This window comes from Mus caroli, unplaced genomic scaffold (assembly GCF_978045245.1).
Source record: "Mus caroli unplaced genomic scaffold, Mus_caroli_1 scaffold_1, whole genome shotgun sequence".
NCBI classification, from domain to species: Eukaryota; Metazoa; Chordata; class Mammalia; order Rodentia; family Muridae; genus Mus; species Mus caroli.
In genome coordinates, this window is record NW_028227256.1 from 63,508,449 (window position 1) to 63,521,293 (window position 12,845).

General features: G+C 38.5%; 1 protein-coding gene across 11 annotated transcripts in view; it reads left to right on the plus strand.

Annotated features, from left to right (window-relative positions):
* The window catches only part of Unc80 (unc-80 subunit of NALCN channel complex), a 207,538-nt gene that overhangs the window by 106,447 nt on the left and 88,246 nt on the right, over positions 1-12,845 (plus strand). For 8 of the 11 annotated variants that reach the window (XM_029478005.2, XM_029478013.2, XM_029478006.2 and 5 more), the window contains 2 exons: positions 6,122-6,287; positions 11,072-11,275. In XM_029478005.2, coding sequence (XP_029333865.1) covers positions 6,122-6,287; positions 11,072-11,275 — 370 coding nt within the window. The remainder of the gene's footprint in view (positions 1-6,121; positions 6,288-11,071; positions 11,276-12,845) is intronic. The other 3 variants (XM_029478023.2, XM_021162288.3, XM_021162296.3) reach the window with 1 other exon arrangement.

The window sequence follows — 12,845 nt, forward strand, 5'->3', positions numbered from 1 at the left end:
ACTCCATTGTGTAAATGTACCATAATTTCTGTATCCATTCCTCTGTTGAGGGACATCTGGGTTCTTTCCAGCTTCTGGCTATTATAAATAGGGCTGCTATGAACATAGTGGAGCATGTGTCCTTTTTACCGGTTGGGACATCTTCTGGATATATGCCCAGGAGAGGTATTGCTGGATCCTCCGGTAGTACTATGTCCAATTTTCTGAGGAACCAACAGACTGATTTCCAGAGTGGTTGTACAAGCTTGCAATCCCACCAACAAAGGAGGAGTGTTCCTCTTTCTCCACATCCTCGCCAGCATCTGCTGTCACCTGAATTTTTGATCTTAGCCATTCTGACTGGTGTGAGGTGGAATCTCAGGGTTGTTTTGATTTGCATTTCCCTGATGATTAAGGATGTTGAACATTTTTTCAGGTGCTTCTCTGCCATTCGGTATTCCTCAGGTGAGAATTCTTTGTTCAGTTCTGAGCCCCATTTTTTAATGGGGTTATTTGACTTTCTGGAGTCCACCTTCTTGAGTTCTTTATATATATTGGATATTAGTCCCTTATCTGATTTAGGATAGGTGAAGATCCTTTCCCAATCTGTTGGTGGTTTTTTTGTCTTATTGATGGTGTCTTTAGCCTTGCAGAAGCTTTGTAGTTTCATGAGGTCCCACTTGTCAATTCTCGATCTTACAGCACAAGCCATTACTGTTCTATTCAGGAATTTTTCCCCTGTGCCCATATCTTCAAGGCTTTTCCCCACTTTCTCCTCTATAAGTTTCAGTGTCTCTGGTTTTATGTGAAGTTCCTTGATCCACTTAGACTTGACCTTAGTACAAGGAGATAGGAATGGATCGATTCGCATTCTTCTACATGTTAACAACCAGTTGTGCCAGCACCATTTGTTGAAAATGCTGTCTTTCTTCCACTGGATGTTTTTAGCTCCCTTGTCGAAGATCAAGTGACCATAGGTGTGTGGGTTCATTTCTGGGTCTTCAATTCTATTCCATTGGTCTATTTGTCTGTCACTATACCAGTACCATGCAGTTTTTATCACAATTGCTCTGTAGTAGAGCTTTAGGTCCGGCATGGTGATTCCACCAGAGGTTCTTTTATCCTTGAGAAGAGTTTTTGCTATCCTAGGTTTTTTGTTATTCCAGATGAATTTGCAGATTGCACTTTCTAATTCGTTGAAGAATTGATTTGGAATTTTGATGGGGATTGCATTGAATCTGTAGATTGCTTTTGGCAAGATAGCCATTTTTACAATGTTGATCCTACCAATCCATGAGCATGGGAGATCTTTCCATCTTCTGAGATCTTCTATAATTTCTTTCTTCAGAGACTTGAAGTTTTTATTATACAGATCTTTCACTTCCTTAGTTAGAGTCACGCCAAGATATTTTATATTATTTGTGACTATTGAGAAGGGTGTAGAGAAATTTCTTTCTCAGCCTGTTTATTCTTTGTGTAGAGAAAGGCCATTGATTTGTTTGAGTTAATTTTATATCCAGCTACTTCACCGAAGCTGTTTATCAGGCTTAGGAGTTCTCTGGTGGAATTTTTAGGGTCACTTATATATACTATCATATCATCTGCAAAAAGTGATATTTTGACTTCATCTTTTCCAATTTGTATCCCTTTGATCTCCTTTTGTTGTCGAATTGCTCTGGCTAGGACTTCAAGTACAATGTTGAATAGGTATGGAGAAAGTGGACAGCCTTGTCTAGTCCCTGATTTTAGAGGGATTTCTTCAAGCTTCTCACCATTTACTTTGATGTTGGCTACTGGTTTGCTGTAGACTGCTTTTATCATGTTTAGGTATGGGCCTTGAATTCCTGATCTTTCCAAGACTTTTATCATGAATGGGTGTTGGATCTTGTCAAATGCTTTTTCCGCATCTAAGGAGATGACCATGTGGTTTTTGTCTTTGAGTTTGTTTATATACTGGATTACGTTGATGGATTTCCGTATATTGAACCATCCCTGCATCCCTGGGATGAAACCTACTTGGTCAGGATGGATGATTGTTTTGATGTGTTCTTGGATTCAGTTATCGAGAACGTTATTGAGGATTTTTGCATCAATATTCATAAGGGATATTGGTCTGAAGTTCTCTATCTTTGTTGGGTCTTTTTGTGGTTTAGGTATCAGAGTAATTGTGGCTTCATAGAATGAGTTGGGTAGAGTACCTTCTGTTTCTATTTTGTGGAATAGTTTGTGAAGAACTGGGATTAGATCTTCTTTGAAGGTCTGATAGAACTCTGCACTAAACCCATCTGGTCCTGGGCTTTTTTTAGTTGGGAGACTATTAATGACTGCTTCTATTTCTTTGGGGGATATAGGGCTGTTTTGATCATTAACCTGATCTTGATTCAACTTTGGTACCTGGTATCTGTCTAGGAACTTCTCCATTTCATCCAGGTTCTCCAGTTTTGTTGAGTATAGCCTTTGGTAGAAGGATCTGATGGTGTTTTGAATGTCTTCAGGATCTGTTGTTATGTCTCCTTTTTCATTTCTGATTTTGTTAATTAGGATGCTTTCCCTGTGCCCTCTAGTGAGTCTGGCTAAGGGTTTATCTATCTTGTTGATTTTCTCAAAGAACCAGCTCCTTGATTGGTTGATTCTTTGAATAGTTTTTCTTGTTTCCACTTGGTTGATTTCACCCCTGAGTTTGATTATTTCCTGCCGTCTACTCCTCTTGGGTGAATTTGCTTCCTTTTGTTCTAGTGCTTTTAGGTGTGTTGTCAAGCTGCTAATGTGTGCTCTCTCTAGTTTCCTTTTGGAGGCACTCAGAGCTATGAGTTTTCCTCTTAGAAATGCTTTCATTGCGTCCCATAAGTTTGGGTATGTTGTGGCTTCATTTTCATTGAACTCTAAAAAGTCCTTAATTTCTTTCTTTATTCCTTCCTTGACCAAGGTATCATTGAGAAGAGTGTTGTTCAGTTTCCACGTGAAGGTTGGCTTTCTATTATTTATTTTGTTATTGAAGATCAGCCTTAGTCCATGGTGATCTGATAGGATGCATGGGACAATTTCAATCTTTTTATATCTGTTGATGCCTGCTTTGTGACCAATTATGTGGTCAATTTTGGAGAAGGTACCATGAGGTGCTGAGAAGAAGGTATATCCTTTTGTTTTAGGATAGAATGTTCTGTAGATATCTGCCAGATCCATTTGATTCATAATTTCTTTTAGTTTCACTGTGTCCCTGTTTAGTTTCTGTTTCCATGATCTGTCCATTGGTGAAAGTGGTGTGTTGAAGTCTCCCACTATTATTGTATGAGGTGCAATGTGTGCTTTGAGCTTTACTAAAGTTTCTTTAATGAATGTGGCTGCCTTTGTATTTGGAGCATAGATATTCAGGATTGATAGTTCCTCTTGGAGGATTTTACCTTTGATGAGTATGAAGTGTCCCTCCCTGTCTTTTTTAATGACTTTGGGTTGGAAGTCAATCTTATCAGATATTAGAATGGCTACTCCAGCTTGTTTCTTCATGCCATTTGCTTGGAAAATTGTTTTCCAGCCTTTCATTCTGAGGTGGTGTCTATCCTTTTCTCTGAGATGAGTTTCCTGTAAGCAGCAAAATGTTGGGTCTTGTTTGTGTAGCCAGTTTGTTAGTCTATGTCTTTTTATCGGGGAGTTGAGTCCATTGATATTAAGAGATATTAAGGAAAAGTAATTGTTGTTTCCTGTTATTTTTGTTGTTAAAGTTGGCATTCTGTTCTTGTGGCTGTCTTCTTTTAGGTTTGTTGAGGGATTACCTTCTTGTTGTTTCTAGGGCGTGGTTCCTGTCCTTGTATTGGTTTTTTTCTGTTATTATCCTTTGAAGGGCTGGATTCGTGGAGAGATAATGTGTGAATTTGGTTTTGTCGTGGAATACTTTGGTTTCTCCATCTATGTTAATTGAGAGTTTGGCTGGGTATAGTAGCCTGGGCTGGAATTTGTGTTCTTTTAGTGTCTGTATAACATCCGTCCAGGATCTTCTGGCTTTCATAGTCTCTGGTGAAAAATCTGGTGTAATTCTGATAGGCTTGCCTTTATATGTTACTTGGCCTTTTTCTCTTACTGCTTTTAGTATTCTATCTTTATTTAGAGCATTTGTTGCTCTGATTATTATGTGTCGGGAGGTATTTCTTTTCTGGTCCAGTCTATTTGGAGTTCTGTAGGCTTCTTGTATGTTCATGGGCATCTCTTTCTTTAGATTTGGGAAGTTTTCTTCTATAATTTTGTTGAAGATTGTCTTCTTCACCTTGAACTAGGTTTCTGAAACCTGTTCATGACACAAACACTCTCACTGTTAAACATAGGCTTGTGTATTTTTATTCTTTCCTTTTTGAGACAATAACATATTTACATCATTACTCCCTTCTCTTCTTCCTTCCAAGTTCTCACATAAAACTCTCTTGTTCTTTTTAAAATTCATAATCTATTTTTTTTCAATAATTGTTGTTATGGCAAGGTATCTATATTAAATTTACATATATGTATGCATATATACATATTTATATACATATACGTATGTATTTGTATACATATATTCCTAAATACATAAGTCCAACTTGCCCAGTCTATATATTTCTTGTATGTTTGTTTTTGGGATTGACCCTTTGGTATTGGATAACCCACTGGTGTGTGTTCTTCCCCAGGGAAGACTATTCTCCTGTTCTCCATATTCCTTAGCTACCTGTAGTACTATGTGCAGAGCTGAGAAGTCCTGGGATTTCCCCTTCTTGTCCTGACTTCCCTATAAACAAGAGTAATGAATTTTCCTAATACAAAATCCCCCATAGTGGCTCTGGCTCACATAGGTTTAGGTTTTCCTATACTTGGGTGCTAAGAAAGTCCATTCAAGGTTACCTTGAATGTTACCCTCTATTCACTACAGCAAGTATACCTGTTTTCAACAGTGCAGACATTATCTTCCATTTCTTACAGTCAAAATAAAACAAGTATTCCTAGACTAAATTCAAGATATTGGTGATCTTTCTGTGGTAGAGGAAGAATCTACATGCCTCCTTCTTGTTTTTCCTACCTTCTAGAAACTACTACACCCTTCTTCCATCTTCAGAGGCAATATTGAATATTGTATTAAAGCTTCCTCTGTCTGCAGCCAGGGAGAGGCCCTCCACTTCTGAGAACACATGTAATTAAATTTGGTTCACTTCCTAATGGATTGAGATAATCATAAAGTTCTTAGCTTTAATTTTACCTCCAAAGTTCATGTTGCAGTGTAAAACAACATATTCTCAGGCTCTGGGGATTTAGGGTTTAGATATCACTTGGGGATCATTATTCTATCACTATTGTCTTGAAGCCTGATATCTAACTCCTACACTTAGAATTCATTATTTCTGTTTGCTCATTTTTCACCTTAGTATTCCGAGTTCCTCAGAGAAGTAATCATTTCTTATTTATGTCCTTGTACCTAACATGTTCATACTCAATGTGTGACTATATAATTAACATGTAAATGCCAAAGATGCCTCCCAAACATTGGACCAAGAGTTAGAGGGTGAAGAAGTCAGTTCAAAGTTCTGTGTTGTTGGATAATAAAACATGATGAGAAGCGGTCAGTTAGGGAATACTTACTTTCCTATTCAAGAAAACGTTTTAAGACCACAGTTTAAAATAAACAATAAGAATATTTTATATGTAATTGCATGTGATTCTGAATGAATAGCAGTTTGCCACAATAGCAGTGCAGTAGATAGAACATGATACCCCCAGTCCATCATGGTAGCACTTAGGAAACTGAGGGTAGAGGCAGGAGGACCATGAGATCAGCTTTCTGGCTTTAGAGCAAGATTCAGTCAAACAAAGGAAAAAAGGAAAGAAGGAAAGAAGAAAGGAAGGAAGGAAGGAAGGAAGGAAGGAAGGAAGGAAGGAGGGAGGGAGGGAGGGAGGGAGGGAGGGAGGGAGGGAAGGAAGGAAGGAAGGAAGGAAGGAAGGAAGGAAGGAAGGAAGGAAGGAAGGGAGTTAGGGAGGAGGGAGAAAGGAAGGGGAGGGATAGAGGGAGAGAGGGAGGGAAGGAAAGAGAGAGAAGAGAGAGAGAGAGAGAGAGAGAGAGAGAGAGAAATTAGTTTTCATGTCTCAGGACATCGCAGCACTTGTATGCTTTTCTATGACATTTCAGGACTTGGAAAGCTGCAGGCTTCGTCTGGACCCTGAATTGGACCGGCACAGATATGAGAGGAAGATAAGCTTTGCAGGAGTTCTGGATGAAAATGAAGACTCAAAAGATTCTCTGCACAGCAGCAGCCACACCATCAAATCGGACGCAGGTGCTGAAGAGAAGAAAGGTAGGGAGACTCAAGGGTCACTTCCTGTTTATGAATTTCTCACAGGATATATGTGATCTGGGGCTTAAACTACAAAACCTGTATGCCCAAATTCTTGGCCCCACATAGAGCTGACACTGTGGGCTTTTCACATCCAGTGAAGTAGGAGACATCACTAGTTAGAAGTTGAAATTGTCAGCCAGAATGCCGTGGGCTACAGTGCCAGCTCACTGATTCTCCTTTAACCACATTGAATGTGAGATGCCATCAGCTTTGTGATGACCCATTATTTTATTAACTAAAAAGGAAGGGAAAACACCCAAATTCAACTATTCTGCAGCAATCCCTTATCACTTTGCTTGCGTTTTATTTTTTAATTAAAAGAGGACTTTGGGACATTAAAATAAATGTATATAGTCAATATTATTCTTATATATTCTTTTTGTGCAACTAAAAACAGTATGACTAAAATATACTGGTTAAAGCTTTTTAACTTATAGTCCAAAATTCTTAATTACTTTTCAATTCAGAGTTGTCAATGTCCATGTTTTTCTATAGGAAAACGTCTTCTATAGCATCAGAATGTTAATGAATGACATGTCAGTTCAGAAATGGATCGAAGATTAGTACATATATAATCTACATAATGAGAGATAGTAAATTTAACAAAACAGAATATCAACAATAGCAAAGTAGAGCTGTCTATGTGAGTTATGGAAACAGTAAGTTAGGAAGCATGTGAAGCTAGTGCTCCTTGATTGCTCTTCAGGGCTGTCAAGCTTACACCCTGACCACTTGCCCACCCCTCACCACCGCTTGGCCTTGGTGCTAGGAGGTAGTGTGCATGTATTGCTTCTTCTGCTTACATGGTCACAGATGAAAGCAAGAACAGTCATATTTCAGCTGCCACTTGGCACTAGGAATTCTAAATTCAATTTCACATACATCAAACTGTGAAGAAAAAGGGGGAGAGCCTATGAAGATGGGTACCCTATGGCTTGGCCCTGTATGATCTTGTCTGCGTGACTTACCTTTAAAACCCCAGTGCTTTTCTAGTCAGTCAAATGGCCAGCTTCTCACTGTGTTGTTAGAGCCTCAGTTAGGACAGTCCGAGTGAAGCTTAGAATGAATGTACGAAGCAAGTGGAGGAACATGGTACGTTACCATTGCCATCCTCGTCTTCCTACATTATGAACAACTAGATCAGAAATCAACACAGAAAATCCTAGCTGGAGCTGAAAAACATTACTTTAAAGTAAGTCATTTAAGGATCTTCTAAAATGTAACTTCACTATCTTGCTTTTATATTTTCTAAATTTTGTTGCCCTTCAATGATTTTCACAAAGAATTTTACATTTAAATCGATCTGTACATCTCTTCAAAAAGTTGATTGTGTACATTGGCATGTTTTCCAGTGTCCTATAGACAATGAATGAGTGCATATTTGATGACCTTAGGCAACTAATAAATGCAATAGTGCTACGTAGGGAAAACGGGAAATATTTCAATTCTCATAAGAAAGGAGATGCAATGAGAAAAGTTTGAATATTTCAACATCAGAATGTTGCCACATTTTAAGTACAAATATCATTATATCATCATATCTGGATGAATGGATTGAGCCATGTTAAAAAGAATAGAGAGTAGAGGAATTTATAGATACAAAGAAGTATCAAATCAATGTGATTTCAAATATTTACTATATCCAATGAAGGTAACTTCCATTTATAAACATGTACCAACAACACTTTAATTTGGAAAGCAATCTTTAGCCAGTCAAACTTATTACCATAATTATTATTTATAGGATTGAATAAAAATTGAAAATACTTGCCCAGTTAATCTTAAGTCAAGTAATTCTAAATCATCTTTAAATGTAAATTATTTGCTTAATTTTATGAACATGTCAACTTCACTCCCAGTTATATAATTGTCTTTACTGTTCAAAATCTCACCTAGTGATTTTTATCATACAGCATATATATATATATATATATATGCTATCTCATAAATAAACAACAGAAAGCTAAAACTGTGAATAATATGAGAATATAACTATAAAATGCTCTTAATTAGTTGGCAAAAGTATCCCTAAAGATTTTAAATATCTTCTAAGCTGTTTGAAAAACATATCAGCTACTATAGCCAATATGAAAATGTGACAATGAGACATTGCTAACTGTAATTACTATTTTTAATGTCATACCATTGTTTTTTATAGAAGAAAAAAAATCTCAGCTCCTGAAATAAAGAACTTAAGAACAAGTAGGTTCTACTGAAGAAAATGAACATGAACTTTATCCTTAAGAACTGAAAATATCAGCCCAATATCTCTAAGCAGAATCTATGAAATACTTTTACTCCTGTCACAAAGACAAACTAAAACTAGTAATACAAAATACAAAAGCATCCCCTCACTCAGCATCCTGCTACTGAGCACCTGCTCTATGCCAGGAGCTGTTACAAGTTCCCAGAAGGTGGCCAATAATAAGACCGTATCCCCATGGATATTTCTGTTCATAAGATTGCAATTGTCATCAGTTAATAACATGAAATGCCAGACTTTCAAGATATGTAATGGAAAGTAAAACTAATTAAGGCAGTGTCAGTGATCTGGAATAGAAAGCTATATGGTGAGGGAAGATTCTAATAATGGGGATTACATTGAGAGACTTTCATTGGGCACCTCAGTAATACCGAAGGCTGAAGACAGAGAGTTCCAAATAGGAGCAACTGTGAACCCGTAGTTCATGAAGAATAATCTTGGAGCATTTGAATGAGGACAAAAGGATCAACAGAGTTATTAGAGAATGAGTTTGGGAGGAGTTGAAGGAGAGAGATCAGAAAGGCGAGGAAGGGGCAGAGAGAGTCTAGTCAATATGCTTAAAATTTTAATTCTAGCATTTGATTTTAAATGTGTTAGAGGTTGTTGGTCCTTGTATGTGACTAGACATGTAGAAGCTGGGAGGAAGGAACAGTTAGAGGTAGTTGCATGGACCAGAGAAAAGGTAGAAGGACTTTGAACTCTTGTGATGTTTTAAAGCATAGAGGCAGCAGGAGTTGCTGATGGTTACAATGTGCAAAGGGAGATGTAGTATCCAATTCTAATGAGTCTGCTTCATTTTTAATCTAGTTTCTTATTGTCATGAAGACAAAGGCTCAAATTCAGTAGCATATAGTCTCAGATGACATATTTCACAAATGACGTTAAGGCTGTATTCTCATCACTGTGTCCCTTTTAACTAATTGATGTCATAATTCTGAACCCTAATTTTTCAGGGCTGCAGGAGGTCTCCAATTATCTTTTATCTTAGAACGAATTCTCAAAATTAAGTCTCCTTCAGATCCCACTAACTTGAAGTTATTTAGTCCCATTTGTAGCCTAAAAGTGTCATAAACTCTGGCAAAAGGCATTAGTATGTGCCTCTATTTTAAAAATCTAAGAATTATCACTGTAATCTACTCTTCATTTCTCAATACCCATGAGATTGCAGTAATGGTCATTAAAAATAATTGACCATAAAGTCTAAATTAAGCCTAGAAATAATATTGAAAAATACAGTTTGGTGAATCTTGTGTTACAATTAAACCACAACATAATGCTCTTTGTATAGCTCTCTACTGTTCAATACGTTTCAAGTGTACACTTAACTCACATTTTAAAGAACTCGGGTTTTATTATTGTCTCATATAGTCATTTTGTTGTGGGAGAAACCAAACCTAAAATACAAACTTCCTGATTTCAAAATACAGTCATAGCTTGATTTAAATAATGAATAGAAAATATTGTTCAAATCTTAGATATATAAAGCTAGCCCCATTCTTCTAATGGTTTATGCTACTGGTAGCAAATGAATATTGACACTATTAAAGCCTGGAAAAAAGGGAAAAATGCATATATTACCTGAAAAAATCATTGTGCTTTTGATTTTTATAAAGTGAGAATTTACAAATTTTAAACATGTTTATTTTACTACTTTGTTCCCACCCTGGTGATTGTTTCTTCCAGAATACTGAGCATGAATAATGCATGCCTCCCTTGTTATGTATACACTATAAGAAAGCATGGGGTTTGTGCCATTTATGCTCCTATATCATTAGCCCTTTGGTTGAGAAGAGGATGCTATGAAATCCCTAAATGATTGAAAATAGAAGTACATCAAATAGGTGTGTGCACATGCATGCATGTGCGCTCACAATCACACACAGTCTCTCTCTCTCTCTCTCTCTCTCTCTCTCTCTCTCTCTCTCTCTCTCTCTCTCTCTCTCCATTCTTCTGAGGAAAAAAATTCTTAATGAATTTGCTAAGGAGCAGAATATACCCTACTGCTGTCTGTCAGAAAGGTGTGCTTCTATGTGTTTATACATCAATAGTTACTCCAAAGAAAAGGGTTCCCATTACAGTTTCAGAACTCTCTAAGTCCTCTTTCATTGGGAAAACAAAAACAGTAATGTGTGGGTCTATTGAACCAAATAAGAATGCAATTACAATCTGCAAGCAGATCTTGGTGATGGTGCTGTGTAAAGACACTCATGCTTGTGAACCCTGGGCCAGAGTGAGAGCAGATCATTCCCAGCCAAATGTGTCCTTTGCCCAAGAAGATTCTGCACCAGCCTTGCCTGATCACCCTGGTCTCAAGCTTGTCCACACCTGGTGACTGAGGGCTGGCAGCAAGGTCTCCGCCCAGAAATGCAGCTCAGTCAAGCTGAGTTGGCCAATCAGAGACAAATTGGAAAGAGTGTGGATCTAAACTGGCTGGGGAAAAACTAAGCGGGGGAAGCCCTATTTTATTCTTTTAATACAGTTCCCAGCAGGAAGATCAGGATAGGAGGTTCTCGACTGCTCCAGATTAAAGGAACCCGCAGTTTCCAGGTGAAGAAGGGGGGTTCCTTGTCCAGCATTCGCCGAGTCGGCAGCTTAAAGAGCAGCAAGTTATCACGGCAGGACTCAGAGTCTGAGGCTGAGGAGCTGCAGCTGTCCCAGAGCAGGGACACTGTCACTGACCTAGGTAACATAGAAGAGTGGGGTGTGCAGGGACGTGGGGGGTAGGAAGCCAGGACTCAAGTCCTGGAATAGTCAAGTCCATCTCATTCCATGTGGCTAGAGTAAGAGCAGAGCCATAGTTAAGACAACGCACTCTCTAGAGAGCCCCACTCTGCTTTTGAGCAGGTGCACATGGCGCCCGAAAGTCCTGTCCAAGTGCAAACTCTAATTCAGCAGATGATGCGGGAATCTGAGACTCTCCATCTTAACTAAGCTTCTCTGTGAAGCTGCTGCTGCTGCTGCCTCAGGAACCACACTTTGAGCCTTGGGCATAGAAAGTGTTCGTTAGAGAACGAAAAAATATGTAGGCAACAGAGAGCTTTAGAACTCTGGGTTCTTGTAGCTATTGTACCCATTAGGACCTTCAAAGTCAAATGTCAAGGACTTTGATGTTATAGTCTTCATTTCACAGTAAAAACTCCAGGAAGGAGTGGATCTTTAGACCTGATTTCTAGAGGTCTTCAGTATGTCTCCTACTTTTAAGGATGTGTTCTCATCCACCATCCGGCAGGAATAGTTGTTCATTGTTCTGTAAAATGTTAAGTGTACAAGGATGAGCTATAAATACAATCAAAGCACTAACGCCATAGGTGACAACTGCAGGCAATGAAGAAGCTCCAGATCTTACATGTGGTTGTCCAGTATATGGACATCTTAATAGACAAGGAAAGGACTAAGTATGATAACTGTAGAGCTCACAGGCTGCCTGTACAAGTTTTTAGTACAAGTTCAAGCACATTCTCCACGCTGTTCATTCTCCACTTTCAAGGCGGCAGTAAGTGTGGATAAATGATCGATAAAGTCTGTCAAATGGAAGCTGAGTATCTAATCAAGGAAAGTTTAAAATAGAAAATGCTTCTACATCCACCCACCCTCGCCTTTAAAAATAGCTAATTTATGCATTGGTTAAGATTCATCTTACTTTTTCGAGGAGATAATGGGGGGGGTGATTTCTGTTGTTGTAGGACGAACATTATAACCATCAGTGTTCAGAATTATCTGAATTCATCAACATAGCCTCACTAGTCAAGTCAAAGTAATCATACTAGAGATACCATGTTACTACTTAAACAATCCTTGAGGCTTTTAGATTTGACGGCAAGGCTCTGTGGGTAGTAAACTAAATGGTGAGATTTCCTTTACACCTCCCATAAAGAGGACACAAGGCTTGCTCACAATTGGCTATTGTTGATTTCAAATAACATTAATCCCTCCAAGGCCCCCTCACAGAACTGAAAAGGCCCCCAAAGCCAAGCCTGTTGTGCACAACAGTAGTACAGGTGCAGTCACAACCCAATGGAGGCATTATTTTATCACCCTGCGACATCAGTACAGGTCAGTCTGTGTCCCTGCTTAGCCACATCTGTGACACCTGGGCAATCTGGAATGGATGTGGGCACACTGAATATGTAAGTGGCTCCCCTCAAGGACTTCACACTTGTTTCCTCTCTGCTCTCATGTCTTAACATGGAAGCCACCTTAGCAGAGATCGCCATTGTTTCTGGACTTGTTAGTTCAGGTGGTGATTAAGAGAA